A 26333-nucleotide genomic window follows, 5' to 3' on the forward strand; every position below is an offset into this window, starting at 1 on the left:
AGCTGACCTTACTAGCACTAAGAGAAGCTGTGAAACTTCAGCAGTGCATGCTTCAGTAATGGTATGAATACATATTTTTATGTATTTTTGGTCATACTGAGGAATTCAGATTTTCCACAAATAAATCTTTCTTATTGAAAATAAGTACATATGTTACATAGAAAGGATCTTTTTTTTCCTCAATTTTTCAGCATTTCTAGTTTGGAAAAAAAAAGTTTTATCTACAGCTGTCTGAGGAAAAAATTGCTTTTCTCTCTTAACATACAAGTTATATCTATTAAAAATGCCAATATTTACAAATCCTTGACGTTCTTTAATTAATGTATTGAGAAAGAATAACAAGATATGTAATGATAATATGTGATTTGTAAATCAGTAGTGGATACAGGAAAAGAGCAATTTCAAAATAATGCTCTTGCACAGGAAACCAAAATTCCAAAACTGAGCAGCTCCAAACTCAAATTTAGGGTGTACTCCCCTATTTCCCCAGACTTTTTGAACAACACTTCTTGCAAGTCCTTTGAAACACTTTACATTATCACCGCTTCCTGTTCTGAGAGGCCCTATCACTTCTGACCTAGTTAACAAAATTCAAATCAAAATTGCCATCAAAGACAGCCCTCCATGAAGATGGGTCTCACTTGGTCAGCCGATGGCCAGTGGTCTTTCTGGGCCCCACATCTGTCCTCCAAGCTTGGTAGGCCTCACCCACAGCACTGTACTTTTGTAGGAGCCAAGTAGAGACATAAACAGCATTTAACACAATTACCATAGCATCATATATATTTTTTTATATATACATATAAATAAAGCTACTCTGTATGGTAAAATACAGTAAATTACCTTGGCTAAAGTCCTAGAACACCTGAAACTTTTCACTACAAACCTTCATGGAAGTTGAATTTTGAAAGTTAATACACAAAACAAATACGGTGTATACCTCAAAGACAGAATGTGAAACACATTTGTAGATTTTGTTGTTTGTTTTTTTTTTTAAAGGCCTGGCCTAGTTTTAATGGGCTGCCACACATGAATGATTATGAAAGCACTACAATGAATTGAGCTGATAAGCTGATCTGATCGGAATTAACTGCATGTGATTGCTGCTTTGAAAAGCTGGCCTAAAGAGGCAGCATTGAAAGCAATCTCACAAGTCACTGGTACCACTTGCCACAGCTATAAGTAAGCACAGATGGTGAGAAAAGTTAATTAAGAGACATATTTATTTGGGGGTTTGAAATTTCCACCCCCTCTTCCCCAAAGAAGCTGAGCTACACTGAAAATGTGTTTTATGTTTGTGGCCTAATAAGTTCATGTTTTTGAGGCTCCGTTCCTGTAGATGGAGGTAATAGATAAATAGAATAAATATTTTATGTCAGCAGTTAGCATATGGATTTGCACTTGCTCACCAAGCTACTCATTGCACCTGATAGCTAGAACATCTTGTCAATTAAAATATTTCTCATATCTTTTCCTCCTACCCGGCACAGCTTTTCATTTGTACCACAGTTGACATCCTACAAGAGATGTTCCCCTTCTCGTTCTCACTTGAATGACTGCTTCTTCCATTTTCTCCCTTTCTTTTTCGCAAGTAACATACTAGAACACATGAGTAATTCCTTTAAACAGCTTCTGCTGATAAACCATTTATCTCTTCTGGTTGGAAACCCTTTCTCCCCTTCTTCAGCCCACATTCCATCTCCCCCCAGATTAACTGATGCCCTTCTGGAGCTGGAGTGTGACAGCGCTCCATAAGGTGACCATCTTTAGGGTATCAAAATACATCCCTTACACTTAGTGCATTGCAATAGTGTGTCCAAAATGAGTCATGTTGCATACATTTTGCTCAGTGGTCCTTCAATAGCGTACATTCCTCTGGACCAGTCCCTCCATTCTTCTCCTCTTTTATTTTGATACAATTTTGGCTATTATACTAATACTATATTGTAGCTTAAAAAAAAAAAAAAAAAAAAAATACTGGCTAAAGAATGGTAAAGATTGATTTCACATGAAAGACCCTGGAAGTTAAGAGAGGGTTAAGGCTAAAGACAGAGAAAACCAAGAATTTAGAATTTAAGTTGAGAGGTTCTTAGAGAGACACTTCCAACTTATATTGACTGTTCTATTTATTTCCTTTCTCATCATAGCTGATTATGAGGATGTGCATGTGTAAAAGGAACTTTCTTCACGTCTAATCAGACTTGCTCTATGCCAGAAATTCACAATCCACTGTTCGTGACATTACAAAATGAATCAGGCAGGAGGCTCAAGCCAGATCAGAAAGCGACAGCTTCTGTTTAAACAGATATCTTGGAAATTAGTGAAGGGTAGCTGTCAGTATTATACTTCATAAGCATTTAACTCTATGTACCATCTCACTCTCTAAAAAGAGGCACAACAAAATTATTCACAGGAAAGACCTTGATACTAAAAAAATATAAAATAAATGGAGCATTGATCTGTTTAATTTATATTTCCAGAACAATAAAGGCCTATTTTCGATAGGACACTTACACTATATGTATTGAACACTCTCTGTTCTTCAATATGGTCAAATAATTTATGGTCTACCAAAAGAATTTGGTACATATCAGTTTCTTACTTTTGGCAGTCTCATTTCTGTGCTATAAAACTGGTTTTGAAAACAATATTACACCTCTTAACAAGAATGTGATCCCTTACTGGGCTTAAACTTCATATAACAGGATCATATTAGAAAACTAGAGATCAACAACCAAAACCAGCCCTTCATTTAGAATCTTCCTGTATAATTCTGCAGGAATTTTAGCCAAGCATTCTATTGTCAAAGGTTGTGAATATGAACATGTAAAGTAACCATAGCTCCTTCTACTGGGTCCTCAGATTCATAAGGCTGAGAACTTGCTATCCTAACTAGGCCCAGAAAAGTGAGTGAAGAAAGGCCAGCAGCATTTCAGAGAGCTCTGAACCACTTTTTTTTTTTTTTCTTTTTTTTTAAATTCTGCTTTACACATTCCCAGTAACAGTATAATTTCAGAAGCAATCACGCATTTAAAGAAGTTAGCAGAAAGACATCTGGGGATAGAGTATTGGAACAGAGACAGCAGTACTGATAAGCAAACTGATTGTCTGATCCACATATGACATCTCAGATGTAACAGCTTGTAAACATTATCTGTAGAGCTCCAAATAATAACTTCACAGATTTAACCAATCATGCTTTGAAGGCTGTCACTGATCTAGTGGAGCATGACCAAATCCCGTTAGAGTGCAGAATAGATTCTAGTGGAAAGTCTTACATGCTGAGTTGAATATCTAGATAAAGCATGCAAAAGCTCCACACGTGCAAAAGAGATGTACGGAAATGAAGAAATTAATACATGCATTAGAATTAATTCATTGTCTCATGGGTCTATCAAAAAGGTTTCAAACCCTGCAGGGTAACTCAGTCTGCAATGGTACTAGGTGCTTCATCAATGAATATCGTGCTGACAAATTCCTTCGCAACTCTGACTTCTTCCTTAGCATGGCAGACTGCTGTCCCTGCTGCATGAATATTCAAGACCAAAGAGACTCCCTTCCAGTTTCAATGAAATAGTATAAAGCAGACCAGGTCTTGCTGATTTATCTGTTTTGTTTGCTGACTTTACACATGTATTTCTTTAAAATAACAGCAGTTTATCTAAGCCGTCATTTTTTTAGAGTTAATTCACTGAACTGAAATTCTATTGTCCTTGTAAAATGTGAGGAAAGGGAAATTAATTGAGTCTTTGAGCCTGGAAAGAACATGGATGTAAACATGGTCAAAGGACTGCAGCTATCTTGCCCAGCTGAGATAATAAGAAATATTTTGACTTTTTTTTTTAATATCCTTTTTATCTTCCTCGTCTAATGAAAGTTCAGTACAAAAGCATGTTAGATAGCTATGTGTCTCCTCCTATTCTGAGCACTACATGCTGTATTTTTCTGGCTGCAAGCCTATGCATGTGAATGCCAGACGAATTTCTAGCTCCCAGTATAGAAAAAACTAGTTATATAATTTGTAAGGGCTATCACATTATTATTCATATTAGTATACACAGATCCTACAGGATATCCTGCCTCTATATAGGGTAGCTAGAAGTTAGCATCTTCTTGTTTGCTCAAAAACTGCAGTGCACTATTGACTGTGATGATTTGCAATCTTTTTTTTTTTTTTTTCCTTTGATAATTCCAAGAGCTGAAAACATACACTGTTTAAACAAACTTCCTGTTCTTGTCTTTCCTGGGGTAGAAAGACTGCTTTTAATCAACAATTGCTGTGCTATGGAGGAAAGATGCAAGCTGTACTGTCTAATTGCAAAAAAAATTAACAAAGCCTTTGGCTCAGAAATATTTTTTAGGACCAGCCTGAGTCATAAGGATGTCTTAACACTGCCTTTGTATGATATTTTTTCTTTCATTTCGAAAAAAGATGAATTCAAGGATTTTTTTCTGAGTTACATTTGGCCCAATTAACACGAATCTCTTCTCGTCTCCTACAGCTTGTCTCCAAACAGTAGCGAAAAGCAAAGCTTTTCTCTTGGCTTTCTCTCCAGGGACTAATATCTTTAAGTACTTCAAAGCCACATCCAACTGCTTGACATTTGTCTGCCTTGAACTTGCGAAGCGCTCATAAGTTTGTTAGCCTCCAAAGCATCAAGAAACTACAAGGATCTTCAGACACACTCCATGTGGGAGGTTTTGCAGAAACAGCTTCATACAGCAGTAAAACCTGCATCTTGGTCCTGTGAAGTTGTGTCAGATGAGGGCAAATAAAATCCTCTGAAGTACAGTAGATATCCAGTGGAGCATGTTACACTGGGGAGATTTGTGAATAAAGGAGCTCCTCCACATCCAGCTTTTATTGTTGTTGTCTGCCACAGAAGTGTCGATTTGAGCCCAGATTAAATATAGCTTAGTTGGAAACAGGAATCAGACTAATTCTAACTTTAGCATATACATTGCTATAGATATTCAAACAAACATTAGAGTAGTGTTTTCTTTTGGAAACTTGACCTCCACTTGATGCTGGAGGAGGAAGGAGCTGAGTTTGCTGGTATGCCTTGCTCTGGCCCCACTTCTGGCCTCAACAATGTGAGAAGAGAGAAGCAAGGAAGATATGGAAAAAGGACTGCAGTAGAGGCGCTGCAGTGGCAGCTAACCTGCTATAGCATATTACTGCCAATCCAGCTCCCTACTGAATTGCACCCCTCTGATGAGCAAGAGCCAAGGAATGTTCTTCTAACCTGTTGAACCCATGAGCAGGATTAACTGAAAATTTCAGTTATTTGCCTTGTACTCATCTACTTGCTTTTGTCTTTTAGCATCTGCACACAGATTTATGTAACTCTGGGTATTCTGAAATCTCTAATTACCAGTGATCATATAAATTGACTTTCAGATTGAAATATCACTTCCAATGATTACATATTAAGGTGCTCAATAAAACAAATATTGTACAAGTAAAGTGATTCCAGTTACCACCAACTCTAGTCCAAACAATGGAAAGAGAAACTGTGGAATTATCCTGAAAGAGAATCCAGTGTTCTGACATTTCAATTTGTAAGGATACAAAGATGTCTCCATTTTTAAACCCTATTACAAGAAGTATAGCACTCTTCTTGTAAACTCTTTTGTTGAGTACATGGGTGTCCAACCTTTCACCTTGCCTGGACTGCACTGAATAAAGAGGAATTGTCTGGAGGTGATGTTTTGATTATTGCTGAATGATGGGTGTGTGCCCAGAGCAAGGCTGCTTGTTGGGTTGAACACGCCTTGTTTAGCAGAGTCAAAGCTCGACTCACATTGAGAGTAGTGTTTATTTTAAATGATCAAAGCTAGGGAGCAGGTAATGACTTGAATACACATAGTTCATTATGTTAAATTAAGCTATACAGGGACTTCTCTGGGACATTATCCTAAACCAGGAAATATCTGTGCTCTTCTGATGCCATATACTGTCTTCTCCTTCACAGTACTTTTTATCTCTTTCGATGACACTATAATGGAATTAAACAAACAACAGAGTCCATAGGGATGTTTAATTCACTGAGATCTTACCAGCTCAGAGAATAGATAAGACTTTACAAATGTATTCCTCTCCTTTATTTAAATTACCATGTCAATACATCAGAAAATTCCTAATCCAAACTTCTGGCAAAAAGTGTGTTTTTTGGTAAGGTAGCAGAACTAAATCAAATCACACAGACTCTGCAACAAGATTGCATTACACGTTTTTCTATCTAGAGTAAAAGCTATTGTTTCCTTCTTTTTCCTACAAAATTGCTAGAGGATGACAAAGCTTCATTGCATAAACACCACAGGACTTTAGATAGCGTACCCTCTAAGAAGCTCTATCAATATCCAAAACTAAGTTCAAATCCAAGTATTAAAAGAACAAGAAGAGTGGAGAGTAAAAAGGGAAGACTGCTTACACTAGTGAGGTCTTCCCCAGTTAAGTCAAGTCTTTCAAAATCAGGAAGAACCAAAGGGTTCTACTACAGCAGTTTGCTACAGAAATATGACAGAAACCACCACTAGCTTTCAGCTGCGGCTCTTTCACGGTTGTCAAATTAAAAAACACAACAACAGTGAGAAACCCCCCTCTTCATTCTTTTTGGTCACCAGTTCATGCAAATCACAGAGAACCAATAGTTTTTGCCTAGCAACAAGCTTGCACATCCACTGCTGATTGTGTTAGTGATAAAATAGCAAATGCTAACAAATCTAGTGATAAGAAGAGTTATAAGAAGAGTTGCCCTCTTTCTCTGAGTCATCCATACAATTAAAAATATCTGAAACAATGAATAATTCATTAATCTAACAGACTTGCTAGAAACAAAAAAGAAGCCATTAATAATACCTTCTCGCAGCGCGCATCTCTGACATTGCAACCATGGCATACCACAGTACTTTTATGCATGGAGAGGACTTGCTAAACGTGCAAAACTATATGTATTATTATTGAGCCATTAAACTTTCCCATCTGTTTATACCTTAGACTCGTTCTAACATCTTCCAGAATTACAATTAGTACATAAGAGCTGTCCTGACTACCAGAGGACAGCAGCGCCGGCAGAGCATGCTGAACCATGAACCCCTGAACCATCAACCTCTACCTCCCAGGGAGTCACACAGCTCATTCAGTTACTTGCAAAAATAATTCACTACTTACAGGAGGATGTCCAGCGCAGTAGGCATAGCTAGCATGGGACTGGTAGTGCAAGCTTGCTCTCGGGAAGGTGTATGTATTCCAAGCAGGTTGGCTGCTATTCCACTGGTTGCTAAAGCCAGGGCTCATGGTCACTCTTGATTTACTGTTTTGGTATGTTCTCACTGTGGAGCTGGACTATCAAAAAAGAAAAAAATGCAATGTAAAAATAACTTTTAAGATAGAATACAAACAACGCAGCTACACATCATTATTCTGCATAAACATTCTGTTGCATAGTCTGGAACAGACTTCTATTATTTCTGAAAGGAACAAAAATTCAACTTCTTCAAAGATATTGGTGAAACACAATCAGTGAAGGCTATTTCATGGTAAATGACAATTTAGGGACAATGTTTAGATGTCATTCAAGACATCAGGAATCTATCTGGTAGGGAGGAAAGATCAACCTTTACAAAACTACCCCTAATTACACATACATAATAATTGAAACTTCACAACGCTTTCAAATTAATTGAATTAACATGAAGGGGAAAAAAAAACACCAAATTTTAATTCTTTTTTTTTTTTTTTAAGTTAACTCGGCAACTTCCATTGGAAATGTCTCAGACTGCAAACATCACCACCTAACATTCTTTCTGCTTTCTCTTGTTTTGCTTTATTTTAGCAGAGTTTTTCAACTTCTGCTCCTCCTTTTGTGAAAATCAGAACAACAAAAAGCCATCAACAAACAAACAAAACCTGATAAATACTTGCACTGATCGGACAGTTAATCAGTGCAGGAAAAAATAATCAGTTACCAAATAAAAATAGAAGATGCATTCAACGTGAATGCAGCTTAGCAGATATTTATGTTGCTTCTGAAAGACTTAAAGATGCATTTTTTTCCTCAATATTCCCATTCCACCTGTTTCAGTTGTTTTTGCTGTATTTTTTCTTGGCAAAGGTGTTCTCAACATCCCATGCAAAGTTACATGATCAACTGTAATAATCATAACACCCAAACTGTTGTTTTTACGCTTGTCTTCATCTCAGTAACATTACAGTAAAAGCTTTATAAATACGAACACAAACAACACTTCTCAGAAATCCTTACAAATGTTCCTGTTATTAAATTGATGCAATCAATTTCAATAACTATATTCAAGAATGAGGCTCTATTTATTTTTATCTTCCCTTCAAAGACAGCTTTTCTATGAGATATACATTGCATGAACTGGGCACTATTGAACACTGTGTTTTACACAGCCCAAGTCTATCCTTAGCCCTGAGTGATAGTAAGATAAAAGAAGAACAGGGTCTGATGCAGAAACGGAGAAAGCAGCTTTGTAAATCAGCATGACTTTCAGTTTCATTTCAGTGCTTCAGCTCAGTTTCTCTGGGATAGGATTACTGAAATGGAAGGAAAAAGGGGGAGAGAAAACGAAAGGATTTAATAACACGTTTGATGTATAATATATTTTATATAATGCATGTATATTTCATTTATATATATAAGCATATAATCTTTCCAGTTTTTATACTATGTTTAGATGAGCTGGTTGTAGAAACTACAACAGCAGATGCTACACTGGCATTTGCTGAACATGCCAAATTTGTTTCATTTGATTTTCAAAAGCTTATGTAGACAAAGTTTGCCTCAGATATCAACTGCTGTATAAACTTGAAGTTCAAGAAAAGGCCAAATGACTTCCTGCATGTGTTTATTTCCTGTACTGCCGATTAGGAAGCCTAAAAAGAGCAGTTTCCGTTCAACAGTTCTCAATATCTGGACAGATTTGCCTCCTGCCCCCACCCCTAAAGTGAAGAATTCCTGTGGTGTGATTTCTAAAGATTTAACTTACGACTAGATGAACACAAAGCATATGAATGAACACTAAAACCCACACTAAACTCTCATTAGTCACTGCGTGTGACAAGTGGTTACTTTGTTCCTACAAAAGGCTTCTAACAAAAAAATCTGCCCCTATAGTTAAAGGGGCTTATTTGAAATAAATCTTTTTGTATGAATTTAAATCATGATATATCAAAGGAAAGAGTCTATGGCTGCAGCTGGAGGAAAAAAAAAATGAAGGGTTTTAATGTTTTTTTTTTTTTTCTTTTCTTTTCTTTCTTCCCCTTTTACCCTCTTTCCCTAAGGAGCAGAAACTGTATTTTCTTTCCTTTGACGTTCTACTTATCTTTCAGATCACTCCTCAAAGACAAATCTCTCTTTCTGGGTCCTGGCAGACTTGCTTCTACATCAGAGATGAGGGCTAGGTTTTGTTTTGGACAGATCAAGCAGAGTTTTAGTCATAATGTTCTACTACACGTACATTTCTCCCCTTTATAAACATCAGGTATTCGAGCGTTGCTGCTTATTAACTCCTCTTGAGGAGTCTACCCCTGGATCAATACTGTATCCTGACAATAGCTCTCTTGCTTCCTATTATTTCTCATATGTCTGCGTTGCATGGACCAGTGAAAATACCTCTGGCTGATGAGATGTGAAGGCGCATACTAGCTGTGGTAACTGTTATTCACTTGATTACGTCCACCTGTGCTCACATTTCACCAAACACATTCCTGTCTCCACCTCCACGAAGGAGGCACAGACCAACCTCTCATGCTACATATGGGCACAGAAACAAACCCTGCTGCTCTTTAGTGCTCTTCCACCCTCTCACACTGTACAGTGAATGCCTGAGGAGCAGCATGCCACAAAGCCAGGAGGAGCCATGCCAGATGATGTTCCTTCCTGCCTTGAAGGAACATGGCCTGTGAAGAGAACCTGCGCTGCAACAGAGAGAGCAGCCCCAAGCAAAACTAGGTCTGCGAAACAGGGGTGGAGATGAGGTACTGCTTGAATTTCTTTTTCCTCTACTACTTGGCAATGGACTAAATTAATTTTTGCCAAGTCCTTTTTATATGATAGTAATTGGTGTGAGTGATCTCCCTGACTATCTCAGCACAGGAGTTCTTCCACCATATTTTCTCCCCCACCTTTTTCAGGAGTTTAGTGAAAGAGCAGGTTGGTGAGTGTCTAACAGCTAGCAAACATCAACTGGCCAGTTTTGTGGCAAACAAGGTTTGATTCAGCATTTGAGAATGCACTTCCCCCCCAACTCCACCAATTACTCCAAAAAAAAATATAAAAAGTTACCACCTCTCCCCACGGTTTTGTCTTATTTACAACCCTTAGGTCACCAGTGGCATAGCACTTGGAACCACAGCTGATCAGCTCATCTATGAAAATTTCTGCAGAAAACCGTAACCAAGTGGAACTTTGTCATCCTTGACTTATTAGAAACAACAAATATTACAAAATGAGAGATTTCTTTTTCTTGAGCAAGTCAGTCAGGTACCTTTAAACTCTCAAAGTCTGATTCAATCTAAAATTGAGATCAGTACAATTTAAATATCTAAGCCTATTTTAAAATAGGAACCTTTTTATCTGAGCCTTTGTTTCTCCGGCTTATAGGTATAGGCAATCTTTTCTAAAAAAACTTCCAGATAACATTTTTTTCCTCATGTTTACAAAAGTTTTGACTATTATTAGCATAATAGACATAAGCATGAGGAAAGTAGAAAGTATTATTAGAATTAATACTATTTCTTGAGCTTAACTGCTTCCTTAGTTTTCCTTGCTTTACTTAGTTCTTTTAATGGCTAATGTGTGAAGTCTAAGAGAGGAAAACTAGAATATAGTATTTATGGAGAACTTTTATCTTTAAAGCACCACATAAATGCTAAGCAGTGGCAAAAATTTTGACTGGTGTAACATTTCCAGCTTTTTCAGCAGTAGACATTAGAACTCTCTGCAGCTCCTGCCTATTTGTATGTGAGTAATGTGTACCACTGACCAGGACTAAGACATAAATAGTTCTGATGGAAACTTAGAAGTCTTCATGTAATCATACACATCTTTTTCAACGTAGCAACGTTCTACAGAAAACCAGCATCTATATGTCCTAATTCTGAAGTTCTATGTCACTTCAAATTCAAGATTGACTGCATCTATCAAACATCCTTATGACAAATATTCCAAAATTATTCTGCTTTAGCTTACCGCTCTGCTTGTATTGTCTTAAGTACATATATATATTTACAAGTAGAACAAAAGGGGTGTAAAACAAAATTCAGCCTCCCACTACATCATCTTTTAAAGGCAACTTCCCCAAGCTGTGTCATTTTCTTAGACAACATAATTTAAGCTGCCTCCAGCCCCTTGGATTTTGATTACAAAATGGTTCTTTCTTCAGTTGTGTCCTTTTCTTGGTGGCTTTTTTTTTGGTTGTTGTTGGTTTTCTGTTTTTTTTTTTTTTGTGTGTGTGTGTGTGTGTGTGTGTGTGTGTGTGAAAAGAACTGTGTTTGAAACAGCATGCATGTACTTCTCCTTGTCCCTCCAATATGCTATTTTGGATGTTAAAGTGACTACAAGAGCTGAGTAAGGCTAAGCAGAGAAATAGCTGTGCTGAAGATGCTGTTGCTAGAACTCCATGTGTACTGCATTTGGATGAGACCGTGATACAAAGCACAACCCTGAGCTCTTATAAGTTTGGATGCTTTATAAAATAGCACTGCCTCCATAGAAATCAAAACTTTCCTATAACCAGGAAGAGTCAAAAATGAAAAGATCTGCCCTAAAACATTATTGCATAAGCTAAAATGATGCATTTGTTTTCTTGCTCAGAGAAAATATGAAACTGGCAAACCAAATCTGAAAATAGTTCATCACGAAATCCACCTGAGAGATCTTCAAGACTGTAGTGATTGTGAAACTGAAGAGAGAATATTTTAGGGTTTTTTTTTTGTTGTAGTTTTCCTTTTTTTTTTTTTTTTTATTTTTGATTGTTATGAAAACTAAACAGTGCAGATATTGCAGAAAATAACATGTATTTCCTCAATATGAGAAAAGAGTAGTTTTGTGAAGCTGAGGCTAATTTTCCAAACATAATGTTCCACTTCACTATTCCTTGCTAATCTTCCACAGTCTAAAACCAGATTCCTTCTGTTCCAGTAAGAACTGAAATGTTACTAATTGGCCACTGCAAATTTTGAGTTTATCAAGTTTGTCTCATAACATTTGTGAAAAAGCTTCAGATAGATGACCAAATTTCAAGAGAAACATTGTTTTTTCCAGACATGGGACTGGAACTCAGTACATTATACCTGGAAAAAAACAGGACAAAATGAGAGAAATAGCATTCCATTGAAACCACAGAGAAATGGTAAGTCATATTTCATATCTCAGCATACATGTAAAGCTACAGCTCATCCAGTGCGTTCAAGAGCAACAAGTGCAAGCCCACAGCAGGCCAAAACACAGAGGGTCCAGTCTATCTGTATTCCCCCTTCTCTTGCTCCCTATGAACAGCAGGCTCCCCCCAGACAAGACTAAGGGGTGCTAGGGGCCAAATACAACAGCACAACTGAATTCTCTAGAGATGGTGACCAAAAGAAATGCAAAGCTGAGAGGATTTTTAGGATAGATCTCAAATTATCTAAATAACTCCTGAGAAATATATTCTAGGAAAGAAAAAAAAAAAAAGGAAAAAAAAAAAAAAAAAAAAGGCAGTCATTGTTATGTTTCCCCAGAGTTCTGCCAGTTCTGCCTTGAAAACAAAATATATATGGTTTTCACACTTTTCTGGTTAGAGCTGCTGTCACTTCCAGTGACTCAATATTGCAATTCATATTGTTCTTTTAACCATTACTTGAATACTGAGAGTACTTTTTCCTGTGCAAATTATGAAACACTGATCCTGTAGTGCTCACAGAGAGTGAGCACAGGAGCTGAAAATATACAAAGGTATCACAGTTCCACGAGCCCTGTTTTTGATTGCCATAACATCCACATCAGTGCCAAGAGGCTTTGAAGTTATGTTTTGCTGTATCTGTAAAAAGTAAACTGAGCAAAAGCTGCATTGTTAGGCAGAATTCATATGGAATGCCTTGACTCCACGTCCCCGTATTCTTTGCTTTGAAAGGAATAAGGATATGGAAAATGTCAAGGTTTTCCCCCTTCAGATTATTATTTAATCAAACTATTGTGAGAAATTTAAGTCATACCAACCGTAGAGGGACACTGAATATGACCCTTTAATGGCTGTTAAGTAATTATTCTCTGAATATAAAACATAGTGGCAACCCTTAAATTTACTCCAACCTTTTTTACAACTCCAAGGTGGCAATTTTAAACAGTGAAGCATTATGTTAACTCAAGAAGAGCATGGCCTAAATATCCCTAGCAAATTCTGGCAAGAGCAAGTGCTTATGAAGATGCAGTCACAGTTGACCTGCATGTGCCACACAGGTCTGATTTCTAAAGAACTCATGCAGATGAATCAGTCACTCAATACAATATACTCCTTCAACTGTGCACACATTTATGGAGTGCCTAGGAAAGAGTATGCTCTTCCACCAGAAGATGGAGAACACACAGGTGACAGAGGCAAGTGTCTCAAAGGGACAAAGAGTTCATGCCAGACAAAGCCTGATGCTGAACACCAGTCTTAAAGGAAAGTCTTTATTACATACACAGCCCACCATCTTAGGTCTCAGATCTTAGCAGGCCTCTGCAGTAGTATTTTTACAAGATCTGAGAACTCTTCTGTTCTGGTAACTGCCATACATTGAAGTTTTTCCTGAAAACTGCACAGCAGTACTCAGGACTTGTGGCACTCCCTGAGTAAAAGATAGGACACAAATGGGTGTTGCAAATATTTAAGCAGCATATTGAAAAATATTTTAACATGCAACACTCTCTAAGATCACCTTCCCAGGCACAGAGGGCTCTCATTCCCCTTTTGCTGCAAGTCAATGAACCATTTTTACCCACTTTTTTTTTAAACATGGAATGTACTGCACACTGAAGTTTAAGATCTTTACCGATTAATGACTGATTTAGCACTTGCCTGTCTGCTAAATTGGGACTTTCTACAGACAGCTATCATCTTTTGTTAAACTCATTAGTTTTTTGATACTTCAGAGGGAAAAATAATTATTTCATTGATACTTGAATTCCCTTTCCTTTTATTGTACCCAGAGGTATGTTTCACTCTGTTCTGCAGTATCTTAATGCTTTTTTCTGATATATCAGTTTACTATATGTATATTGGAGTTATTCCCTGAACAATAAATCAACCACTGTCTTGGATACAAAATTATTTTTCTCACACTAGATCTAAAATGTACAATGTTTTTTAGACAATCCCAAGAGTAACACCTGGCTGACAATTTAAAGAAGTCTGCAAAATTAACTGACCAAAGCCATCCAGACATGCTTACCAGGGAAGAAGGATGCTTAAGAACAACCAAAAAAATGTCCATGGCACTTCTATAATCCTACCAAATGAGAAGTTGTCGGATTTCTTTCCTCAGTTAGAACAGACACAGCATTGATTCCAACATCACATGCATACTACAGCTCTTCTAATCCACAAAATGCTTACTTTACTGAACATGCCACAATTGTGAAGTTCATTTGGCCACTGGGAAGAATTCTATAAATCCTGCAAAGCTACCTGATGTACCACTCTACCGCTAACTCATGTGGATGGACCCGCATGTTTTTGCAAACCTCACTGAGGGATTAGGACATTTATCAAAGCTATGATTTCTTCCCCGCAATGCTATATCTATTGTATACTAGGAGTTTTGCAGGTGCATGATTTATCTGTCCTGTCTTTAGCTACAATACCCTGCAAACAATTTTTATTTTGTGCTGGGGAAACAAACACTCCTCCCATAAATTGTTTTGCTGCTGACTGGGGAAAAGGCTCCTGCTCTCTTGACAATAAAACTACTTGTTTTCTCTGACCATGGAATAATAATTCCAATCTGAAGTTCAACAATTAAGTAATATGGGGGAAAATATTGATTTTTCTCAGTATAACGTCTGAACTCTTATTTATTGTTAAGCATTGACATATTTGATTACTTGAGGGACATTACATGCAACACAGCCATTGAAGTTTCAAGTGAAGGAACAAAAAAGAAATGTCAAAAAACAGATACAGCTTTTATTTAGAATAGAAAAAAATACATATATGATTTTTGTTACCAGCATGATTCAGTTTGGCTGAATTTCTATGAAGATTTTAAGAAGTGAGGAAGCACACTTGATATCCAGGAAAACTAGAAATGAAGAGCATTCTCTTACTCAGTGAAATTATAGTCAAGTCTACAGGCCTTTCACTCAAGTTAAACATTCACAGAAACATATATATTGTATATGACACATTTGAATGTAAAAAGGCTAATATTCGCTAGCTTTTCTAGTACTCAGCAAATCTCTTAAAAAAGTAATAGCCTAACCATTCTGTGCCTTCAGATATGAAAAATAAAGGAGAAAGCAGAATGAACAATAAACAGAAGAATAAAATAAGAAAAAAGAAGTATCCAAGATCAGCTCTCAGGGTACTCAAAACCAATCTCAGCTGCCCCAGATATCATCAAGTAACAAATACAGAAGAGATGAACATGCATTCAGGTCTATAGAGTTACCTAGAAAAGTCACTTTCTTTTCCCTTAAGCTTTAGCCATTCATGCTAAAGAGAGAAAGATACCACTAATTAATTAACAAGTATAAGACAATTAGAACTGGGAAGTTGAGTATAAGCTATTTGAATTCAGTGTAGCAAAGTCTGGTTTCCCAGGATATGACAATACAAAGGTACAGATTTCATGAAGTCAGTAAATGTCAAGAAAAATGACATTAAAATTCCCAGTATGAAAGACAACTTATGAGACAATGTTTTAAGGCAAATCAGCTGATGGGATTTTGTTTTGTTTTGCTTTTATTCCTCTGGAAAAGAAAAGCAACAAAAGAGTACTACAATCTAAATAACCCTGTAGGTTATTAACAAGTTAAACACTGTTCTCTCCTGCATGTGCCTACTGTGTATGGTGTTATTACATGACCAGATCATAAAAGAAAATTTCCCTCTAGATAAATTCAATCAAATGTTTCCAAATATATAAAAACATTTACTTACATGTAGGCACATAAATGCAAAAAAATATCCTTCCTCTCATTGTACCTTCCCTTCAAAATATAAAAACTCCAATCTTCTCAGTAAAGATCACAAGTCCAATTGGCTGACTGGCATTTTGGATTAGTGTGCTATGCTTATGAATTAGCAACCCAACCAAGCCACCACTAACAAAATCAAAATTACTTACATTTTAATAAGTGCCACGCAGTAAGGAAATCACACAGACCTGAAAAAATTGTCAGCTTTCAAGAGATTACAATGCTGATATCATCCCAACAGATTACATATCTTCCCAACAGATTACACATTGAGAGGCTCAAGGTGGAAGGCAGAGACCTTTTGAATCCTGGTGGATGAACAGAGAGAAATCATGGAACCTCAAGAGAGGAAATCCAGCTGAGCTCCACAGAGCCTGGCATGCAGAGATGCACATAGACAATCTTTGCTTAAGAGATACTGTCAGCTAGGGGAATAACTCAGCATAGAAAAGCCTATGGGATTTTTCTGCTCAAGGGCTCAGTAGTATGAAGAAGATTCAGCTCCATCCTATTGAAGCTTATTATAAATACGACAGGAAAGAGGAGAAAAAAATAATGATGGAGCTCTGCTTTTCTGTTTCTCCCTGCTGTAACCAGAGCACTTTTTCCTTTCCCCAGAAGTTTGTCTGGGCTCTTAGGGGTTTGTCATCTCAATTTTAAAATGGAAGTACTGCAGTCATGTCCAAGTTGCAAGAAGCAGATGAGAGACAAGGAGCAGAGACAGATGACAAGAGAGGAGATGACCAGAAGCCACAGCAAGAAGCTCCAAGAATAAACAGATGCTACCTTGTCTCATCTGTGTTTTCTGTTTTGTGTTTCTGAGCCTACTTCTCACAAGACAAGACGTGAAATGAATGCAGATGGAGATTTATGTCACATTTTTCCCAATTGGTTTTAAAACTCTGCTTTGTGAATACAATCCTTTCCAGAGCTGAGGACTGCATTTCCAAAGCCTGAGGATGGATAGAATTTCTTACCATTCTAAAAGGACACTGGTCTAAAAATGCTAGAGGATTAAAAGCAAATTAAACTAATACAGTTACCGTAGAAATTTCTTCTAAAAGTTATATTTTAAATTTCCTATTTCTAAGTCAGTAGAAAGTACTTTGCAACCCTGTGCTCAGAATACAGATTTCAGGAAAATTTTCCATATAGCATATTCAGTTGTAGACTCTATTTCTTCACTCATACAGGTATCGTTACCTTACGACAAAAACAGGAAAAAACAGTAATATAAACAAGATATGTACAGAGGCTTACCACATCAGTTACACTATTGTCTACCAACAGAGTTCTGATTCATTGGTGGGAATATCTACGAAGACTACCAAAAGATATTTTTAGAGATACAGTATTTGTTCAGATTAATACATTTTTAAAGCTGCAAGAATCACCTACACTTCGCTTCATTATTATTCAAGTGCAACTTGTAGTGAAACATTCTATAGATACCAAGACAGAAAATTAATGGGTATAGCTCTAAAAGGAGAGAATAGTGCATATTACGCCTGAGGGAAAGAAATGTACTTACACCTAAAGAGGAAAACAAAAAGTTACCATTAACTCTCAAGTAGGCTTCCTGAGCAACCCAAACTTTCCAAAGCTCTTTCCCAGACTCTGAAATGGCAGTATTACTGTTTCCTCTTTTGTAAACTTCAGGAAAGGGAATGATATTTACTCTCCACTTACAAGTCTTATATCATCATTATTCTACCAAAACTCAAATGAGAACTTAAATGGATTGCTACAACTTAATGTTATCAGAAATAGTGTATTGACTAGACCAGCTTTCAAAAACTGCAAGCACATCCATAAAACATTGAATCAAACAGAGAATCTGTGGAAACCCAAGAGGAAAAAAAGAGGGATAGTAAGACAGACCCAACTGCAAAATCTGACCATCTCCAGAGGAATTCTTTGTACTTGCCAATATGCCAATCCATGGAAAAAAAGAAAAAAAAAAAGTTCAATACTCCTCAGTCATGCTAAGATGCTGGATCTCCAGAAGTATCTGAGAAGCCAGAAACTATTGATAGGACAATGGACAGTGACTAAGAATTGAAAGCCAAATATAATACTAAATTTGGAAACAAAATAAATAAAATGTTAAAGCTAATTCAGCTTCAAGATATTATTGAAAGAGATTTGGATGATGAGAAAAAATTAACCTCCAAATTGCAAACACTTGCAGTAACTTCCTTATGAGCATTTCTTTTTTTCAGTCATATAACAGAATGTATATAATATATAGAATGTATATAATACACAATATAATAAAAGAACCAAAGCTGTTAAAACTTGGAAGAAACACAGCAAAAGATACTAAAGGTCTTACAGTAATTCATGTAAATACATGTAAGTGCAATTAAGTAAAACAAAGAGAAGATACTAATGACATTTAAGTCTACTGGCAGAATACTTTAAGGAAGCTAATAAAACCATGAGCAAGGTGGATTTAACAAAACTAAAGCACATGCAAAAGCTGAAATGGGGAAAATATGGGGAGGACAGAGTGGATTAATAATAACAGAACTTCATCTCATTTGTCTATGTATATTAACATGGGAGGTCAGGTGAGAAATGCTGTGAAGCTGTTATTTAATTTATAAAGATAAAAATGAGTAGTTGTTACATCTTTTTGTTTATCTTTTGCACTTTACACTTTAGAAGAAATATTTAGAAACACCAATTTGAGGGGAAACTTCATTAATTTTTTTTCAACTGGTTGTTGATAAGATTTTTATTTTATGTAACATGCTCACAGAAAATAAAGATGCTCTATAGCTTTAATATGGAAGAAAACTTTATCTCATATTCTGTAGATTGAATATACTTATGTTACCAGCTCTCTAATTTTTGAAATATCTGTTTTAGACTCTTACTACACTCAAGTTGTTCACAGATATTGTGGCACAATTGAATATTTTGAGATAAACTACTCAAATATTTGAAGGCATTGTCAACCTGTTAACAAAATGTAAGTCATAAATTAGACACTGAATGGGTGGTAAGACCACCAAGATCTGAGATTACCAATTGTTACATCTCCCTTAGAACGTTCATATTTCCTAATTAGACTTATCCAACAAGAATGATAAACATAGATCAAAATAATGAAAGATATATATTTTTTTTGCTATTGCCAGATTTGAGACAGAAATGGCTTAATTCATAAAAAATTCTCAAGATAAGTTATTCTTTAATGCAAAACATTGGGTTTATACAGAACTGTTTTTATTTTTGAAAACTTAGTTTTGAAAAGCAGAAAATTTCACTCTAAATATAGATAATAGAGTATCCTCAAATTTAAGATGATATACAAAGGAATTTAGTTGCTCGATATACGGTAGAATTCAGTTTTGGCAACACAAATTACATGTGATCAGTTCATGGATCAAGTCTAGATGAATAAAGAACAGCAAACCTCTCAGATGAAGCAGCAAAAATGCTGTTTATCTGTTTCTTTAACATTGGAATTATACAGTTTGACAAGACCCTGATAAAAATTCATCTAAAAACACAGATAACTTTAAGAAACAACTTTTAAGTGATATTTATTCAAGATGGTAAAGTGCCTTTCCATCAAGATCCTCACGCATATATGCAATCGTAAGCACACGTGGAAGTCGATTCAGGCCAGTAGATTCATTATATTACTAGAATTATTCACAGATTTTCATTTATAAAGCTTAAATATCTAACAGAATTGAACCTGTTCTCAAGACAAATATTATATTTCTTTGCAAGAAAAAATACATGGAGACTTAGATACAAAATGGAAGATTTTGTTGTTTGATGCAGGCTATAAAAGAAGACTGGGAAGATTAATACTCTCTGGGAAGCATATTCCACTTGTTATCTACAGGATATCTTGCACCTTGTTCTGAAGCATTTAGCAATGGCTCATGGAACAAGAGATGTTTAATGGTCTGATATGGCCTTACTGCATCAATCACTGTGATACAGCAGTCAAAACCAGAGGGTGCATATGGCCCTGTTTGATCTTTACAAGGGAATTCCACTATGCTAATCGCTAAAACAGATTGTAAGGATTGTTCATTTATCTCTCTTGTGCATTTTATTACTTAAAAATCAATCAATCAATAGTCTTCATGCAAAAATTTCTGTATTTCAAGGAACTCAGTAGTGCTTGTATGCACCCACAACTCTTTGTATTGGTGTTTCAAATTGTGAGGACCCCTGCTGACCTTTTTGTTTTAATAAACGCATATTTTGCAAAAAATACACACATTCATTATGTCCTCTAGTTTCTTGAAAAAATATTATTGTGACTGAAGTCTACAGATACAATGCTTAACAACAGGAACAAACAATTGAAGTATGTAACCGTCTCGTTTTTTTTCCTCAATACTCTTATACACAAACATCCTTCTATTTACTTTCTATTAGGGCTAGGTTGTCCAAAAAATGATTCACTGTATCTTGTTTAAAAAAACAAACAAACACATCTTTTAATGAAAAAGGAAGAACAAATGCAAAAGAAATGATTGTGCGATCTGAATTTTAACACCTATGCTTGCCTTTAAATCTTCAAGAATTTGCAGACAGAGTAAGCTTAAGCAGGCAACTTGTATCTAGGTGCAAAATTATGACCAAATTCAGATTACTTGTTAAAATCTTAGGTACTCCAATGAACACATTTTCCATTCCTCTCTTCATTCATTTGCACATACTTCTGTGAAAACTTTTTCACTTCTCTCTACTCAGAGATATTTTAACAGTTGAAGTCCAGTCAATATATGAAGAATTTTCATTTGAAAATTTACACCCTTATGATTTGGCTTTCATAAGACAAATAGTAAGTTAAAGCACAAGATTTAATTGGTTGTAAAACAGTTTAAGATTAATAATGGCCAACAAATCTTCAGTATCCAAATGCCCAATACAAATTAATCTATGTTATTAAAAGTATGGCTGCTATACACTTCTTTTTTTAATTATGTTGAGATACCCATAGATTTATAATATTCTTGAGAAAATAATGGATTTCTTAACTACTAAAACTTGAATATACATGTTACAGGTTGGTACTAAGTTTCTCTAAGGTTCACTTAGCATTTGTATGATTATTTTTTAAAAAGAAGTCAGAACAGTCACAAGATTCTGTAGGTTGAGAAGAACATGTGAAGTTAGCAAAGGAATATGAATTCATGCTGAAGTCACAAACCAAGCAGCAGCATTGTAAAAAAAAAAAAATTCAAAGAGAAAGCCATCTACCATGAACAGTTACATGTTTATTGCCACTACAAAGTCTGTATGTGCTGATGCTTACTCTCAAATATGTTCTTGTTAGCCCATACTATTGTCACCTTACCATATTCTTATTTTCCTTTAGAAAAAGACCTCTCACTGCAATTTTGCAACTGGAAACACCCATGGATCTTTAAGGTGCTGCAACAGGCTGCCCAGAGACGCTGCGAATGCCCTGACCCTGGAGGTGTTCAAAGGCAGGTTGATTGGGACTCTGGACAGCCTGGTCTAGTATTAAATGTAGAAGTTGGTGGTCCTGCCTGTGGTGGGGGGGGTTGGCGATTCATGATCCTTGAGATCCCTTCTAACTCAGGCCACTCTGTGATTCGGTGATCTCCCACTTAAACAATTAGCTTTCCCAATTAATGCATAATCTAGTGTTTTCCTTCTTCCTATTACAATTTAAAGCCTATGAAGTACAACATATCTGTCACTAATTTTTAAAATATCAGTGAAGAAAAAGATGATGAACTAAAAAAAAAGAAAAAAAGAAAAAGAAACCCACAGATGACGAAGCCTCTAAAAATGGCAGGAAAGGAGTTGGAAATGCCTTCACCGGGAACTTCTTACATACAGATTAAAAAGCAGGACTTTCCTCATTCTAAATAATATTGACAAATAATATTAAGCAATATTAAGAGCTATGAAACCAAGTGACACTTCACTTAGCATTAACTATTCAATAGATAAAATATTTTTTAGGTCAAAGTCATAACCAGTAAGTTTCTTCTAGAAGGTCATAAAATAATCAAGTTGTTCTAGGTGCCTGTTCTTAATAACACAAAAATTGTTGATAGGTTTTGTTTGCTTTTTAGCATTTGTTATTTTTGCTGTTGTTCCTTTTAATGCAACTCCAAGCTCATGAGAAACAAAGAGGAGCTAAGGACATCGCCTTTTTCCCCATGAGGTTATGCCATGAAGGATCAGTCACTAGATGTGAAATTATTATACTTATTGTTTTCACCGGTTGTTCCTGAATAAGAAAGTTGAAGGAGACAAATTCAAATTGCTAAATTAATATTTACACTGCAGTTTCATATTTTTCCTCCGGAATGAAAAAGTTCAGTTCACATGGAAAGAGATCTGGTGGTATTTGTGGGAAGAAAGAGTTGAAATCCACCCTGAAGAGTTAGAGAGCTACAACCATGATAAATAGCATAGACAGTGGAAAGACCACACAATGAAGCACTTCAATTTCTTGCAAAGTATATTCTGTGAAAGGTATTTGAAAATAAAATCTTAAATTACAGACAGCTTTTCCAAGCCTTTGCTGGCATGAACACTACTGTGGAAATGCTGTTACACTAGCAATTAGGGATAACAGTCTTAGATATTAAGATACACCTATACAGCAGAATTGAAAATATCTCAATATTTCTCATACATATTCCTTGAATGATAAAAACGAAATTGCTTTGGCTCTGCTTGCCTTTAAGTTTGCATTTTCTGGATATTTTTCAGGAAAATATTTACAGATATTAGTTCATAACTTCTGTAAACATAGTACTAATTCATGTAGAAAAGTATGAGGATCGGGAAGGCTAAAGGTAGATTTTGAAAATATATATATAGCATGTGGTGTGCCAGCAACACAGTCCTACAAATATTATGTTTGTCCTACTAATCAAGCATAACACATTGTGAGCATCTAAACAAAGCTCCTTGAAACCCTAACTTAATTTTTGCTAGCAATACATATCAAGAAGTACTGCTGAAAGAATTAATTTGATGAAAAGAGTATAAATGTTTAATGAGTGAGTCACAAATACAGCAAATTACTTCAGCCCAGTCTTAAATGACTCATCAATACTAACTATTCAGAGAAAAAAATTCCAAACTAATCACTAACATTTTAAAAACAATATGTGATCTCTGCAGAAATACAGCATCACCACTGATTGCGACTACTGCCATGAAAAGCATCACATAGTTTTTTCAGAAAATCTTGAAAGGAAAGAATACAAATTCCTGCTACATAATAGATTGTTTTTGTCTTCAATTTGAATCATCATACTCCAGTGGCAAAAAAAATGATTTGGTACTCCTTAGCTACTAACTGAAGATGAAGAAGGTATCAAATGTAAATGGAAACAACTGTGCTGGCTCCTGATTCCATGGAATCAATAAAAAATTGTCAACAGAAAAAATTCAAGAAGGTATTACGTAAAAAATAATTACATATGTAAAGATATATACATACACTTCTGATGTTCAGTGACTGTGAAATGGCTCAACAAAACAGCATGTCACTGCCCTCACCTTCTCGGGCAGGTCTGATAGGATAAAGGAGGAGAAGGATGTCAAGCTGTGCTCTGGTGATCACCAGGCATGAGAACAAGTGAGATGCTCTCTGGTAACATGAGGTTAAATCCACACAGTTCCACTTTGCTGCAGCCACTCTTTCAGCCTTTAGTAAATCGCACAGTACTGACTTTGCCTTTTACTTCTCCTGCTGGGTCTAGCTAAGGATTGAGCTCCATAGCTGAATTTTGAATATCCTTAAAGTTTGTGGACCCAAAATTGTAACAGATGTCCCCGCTGTGCAGAGAATTTTGCTTAAAGGTCCATCTGCCTGCAGACTGAAATCTGGGATTCTTTGCATCCTGCAGATCTAGATCTTTCAGACCAGTCACCATAAAAATACCGTATTTTTCATGAATACCAAGAAAGACCAATATTTTCATATGTGTCCCCCCTTCAAAAAAGAAATGCTGAGACTGTCTCAAGGTTTATCAAGGCACAACCTTTTCTGTTATTGTTGCTTCCAAATAATTGTTTCCTTGCTGCAGGAAGGGAACAGATATGTGCAGTTACTTTTAAACCCCATATATTACAGTGCTCCCCACTTACCAGAGCATGGGAGGAATGGAGCCACTTCTGCACTGCTACATGTGCAATAGGGGAAAGGAGATGGACAGGCCCTAGACTACTGTCTTTTAGAAGAGAAAGCACAAAGACAATGACACTAATATATTTAGCAAAATGATTTAGATATGTTTCTGAATCAGAGTAGGAGACTGGACAATTAAATGACAGACAAAATCGTAACAACGCAAAAGCAAGAGAATATGAAGAAATGAAAATCAGGAGATGGAAAGAGAAAATAACAGAAAGGGGACAAGTGAAAGGAGATGGAAAAAGTATTTACTATGCAATTAGATTTCATGCAGGTAAGCACTCAATTCCTTCCTCTCTACTGCTTACAATACCACTTTTCAGAAAAATTCTCCACGCTCCTCATGGTACATGAAGGGGAGGGTGGATGGGGGAAAAAGAGCTTCATCTGTGTTCAGGCTGTGGTTCTCCTTCTCAGGTTCTTCCATTAGATCACTACATTTTGTGTTTTGGATGAGAAACTTGCTGGACTGAAGAGGACACTGCACTTGAGCAGAGTTGACCCCAACCCTAAGAGATTTCTGTGCAGGAGCTCACAATACCCTTGACAGAAGAGGCTCCAGTTCCCTTCCTTAGCTCATTCTCAGCATAGCATCTCTACATTTCTTTACAGAATTAGCATCTTGCTGTCTCTGTGTTCTCTCATAATTGCTGGCTTTCAGGGGCCAATCTCCCCTCTGTCTATCCTCTAAAAGCAAGAGGATCTCTTCCTGAATGAATTCATTATCTTTTTGCTGTACGCCTTTTTGGTGGCTGGCAGGCAGGCCGATAAGCTTAAGGAAGGGATTCTAGGAATAGACAAAAAAGCTTCTTTACTTTCCTAAATAGTCTTGAACGTTGTCTACACCTAGGTCAGACCTTCCTTTAAAAAAAAACCCTATATTGCCCTTCCTTTGACTTGCTTACTCAATCATGTATAACCTCTGCTTTGTAGCCATCCTCCTTCCTCCTGGACCAGGTCCTACATAGGCAATCATGTCCTACACAAGCAACATGTCTCTCCATTGCTCTCCCCTGATCAACCTGAGGAATCAACACACATCGAGACATGAAGCAGTGAATGAAGCAGTAATTAAAATTAATCAGAATTCAAAGGTTATGGCAGTGTCCCTTTATCTGAAGCTGACTGTAAGTGTATTTGTTTCTTCAATTCCTAACTGTTTTAGAATGATGTATTTTAACTCAATTTACCCATAGGAAGTCAAAGAGTGCATCTTCCAGCTATTTTCAGAAAACATTAAGAAAAAGGAAATATGTGTAGTTTTAGACATGGTAAATGTTAGCCATTGCTTTATAATTTGGCATCCTGTTCATCAGCTTAAGGGTAATATTTTAGAAAAGAAGTTATAACACCTATCTGGAAAGCTGAGCAATGCTTTTCAGCAGCAGAGAATCCTTCAAATGCATTTATATGTGGAAATAAGAACAGATTATTTGTATATGTAAATCATCATAGAGGCTGAATGTAATAGTCATAATAACCATAATCTGGCCAAAGCTACTATTCTGCAGAAATATCACAGGTTGACTATTTTTAACATAAACTATTACTTAACTTTTATGGAACACCTTTAATATTCTATTGAAATTCAGGTGTCTGTGTTCTTTTATTACTGGCAGAATTAGAGAGAGAAAGAAGTCAAGCCTTCCATGTGGCATTCATAGTTTTCATATATCAGTGAAATGCTCTGTACCTGGATTCCAGGTTCATTCAATCATTTTGACAATCTATACTGTCCTTCTCTTGTTTGCATTTGAAAGAAACAGAAGTCTGCCAAATAATTCAGTTTTTCTCCTGTTTTCATGTAAGGCAATTCAATAGCGACTCACATAAGATGCATGTGTGCAGTGGTCAAAATTTGTTACGAGACCTCTAACAAAACCTCATCAGTGGCAGATAACATTCTTCGCTCTTCTGCTTCTAGCTAATACATTTGCCTTCAACCACTATTTTTTCTCCAGCAAGATCTTTTACTGCCT

General features: G+C 36.3%; 1 protein-coding gene across 1 annotated transcript in view; it reads right to left on the reverse strand.

Moving 5' to 3' along the window:
* RBMS3 (RNA binding motif single stranded interacting protein 3) overlaps positions 1–26333 on the reverse strand; it is a 698683-nt gene that overhangs the window by 483921 nt on the left and 188429 nt on the right. Inside the window, exon 3 of the mRNA XM_042888083.1 lies at positions 7175–7348. Within this exon, the coding sequence (XP_042744017.1) occupies positions 7175–7348 (174 nt within the window). The remainder of the gene's footprint in view (positions 1–7174; positions 7349–26333) is intronic.

Source organism: Lagopus leucura, unplaced genomic scaffold (genome assembly GCF_019238085.1).
Source record: "Lagopus leucura isolate 7727_CA_CO unplaced genomic scaffold, USGS_WTPT01 Super-Scaffold_100157, whole genome shotgun sequence".
NCBI classification, from domain to species: domain Eukaryota; kingdom Metazoa; phylum Chordata; class Aves; order Galliformes; family Phasianidae; genus Lagopus; species Lagopus leucura.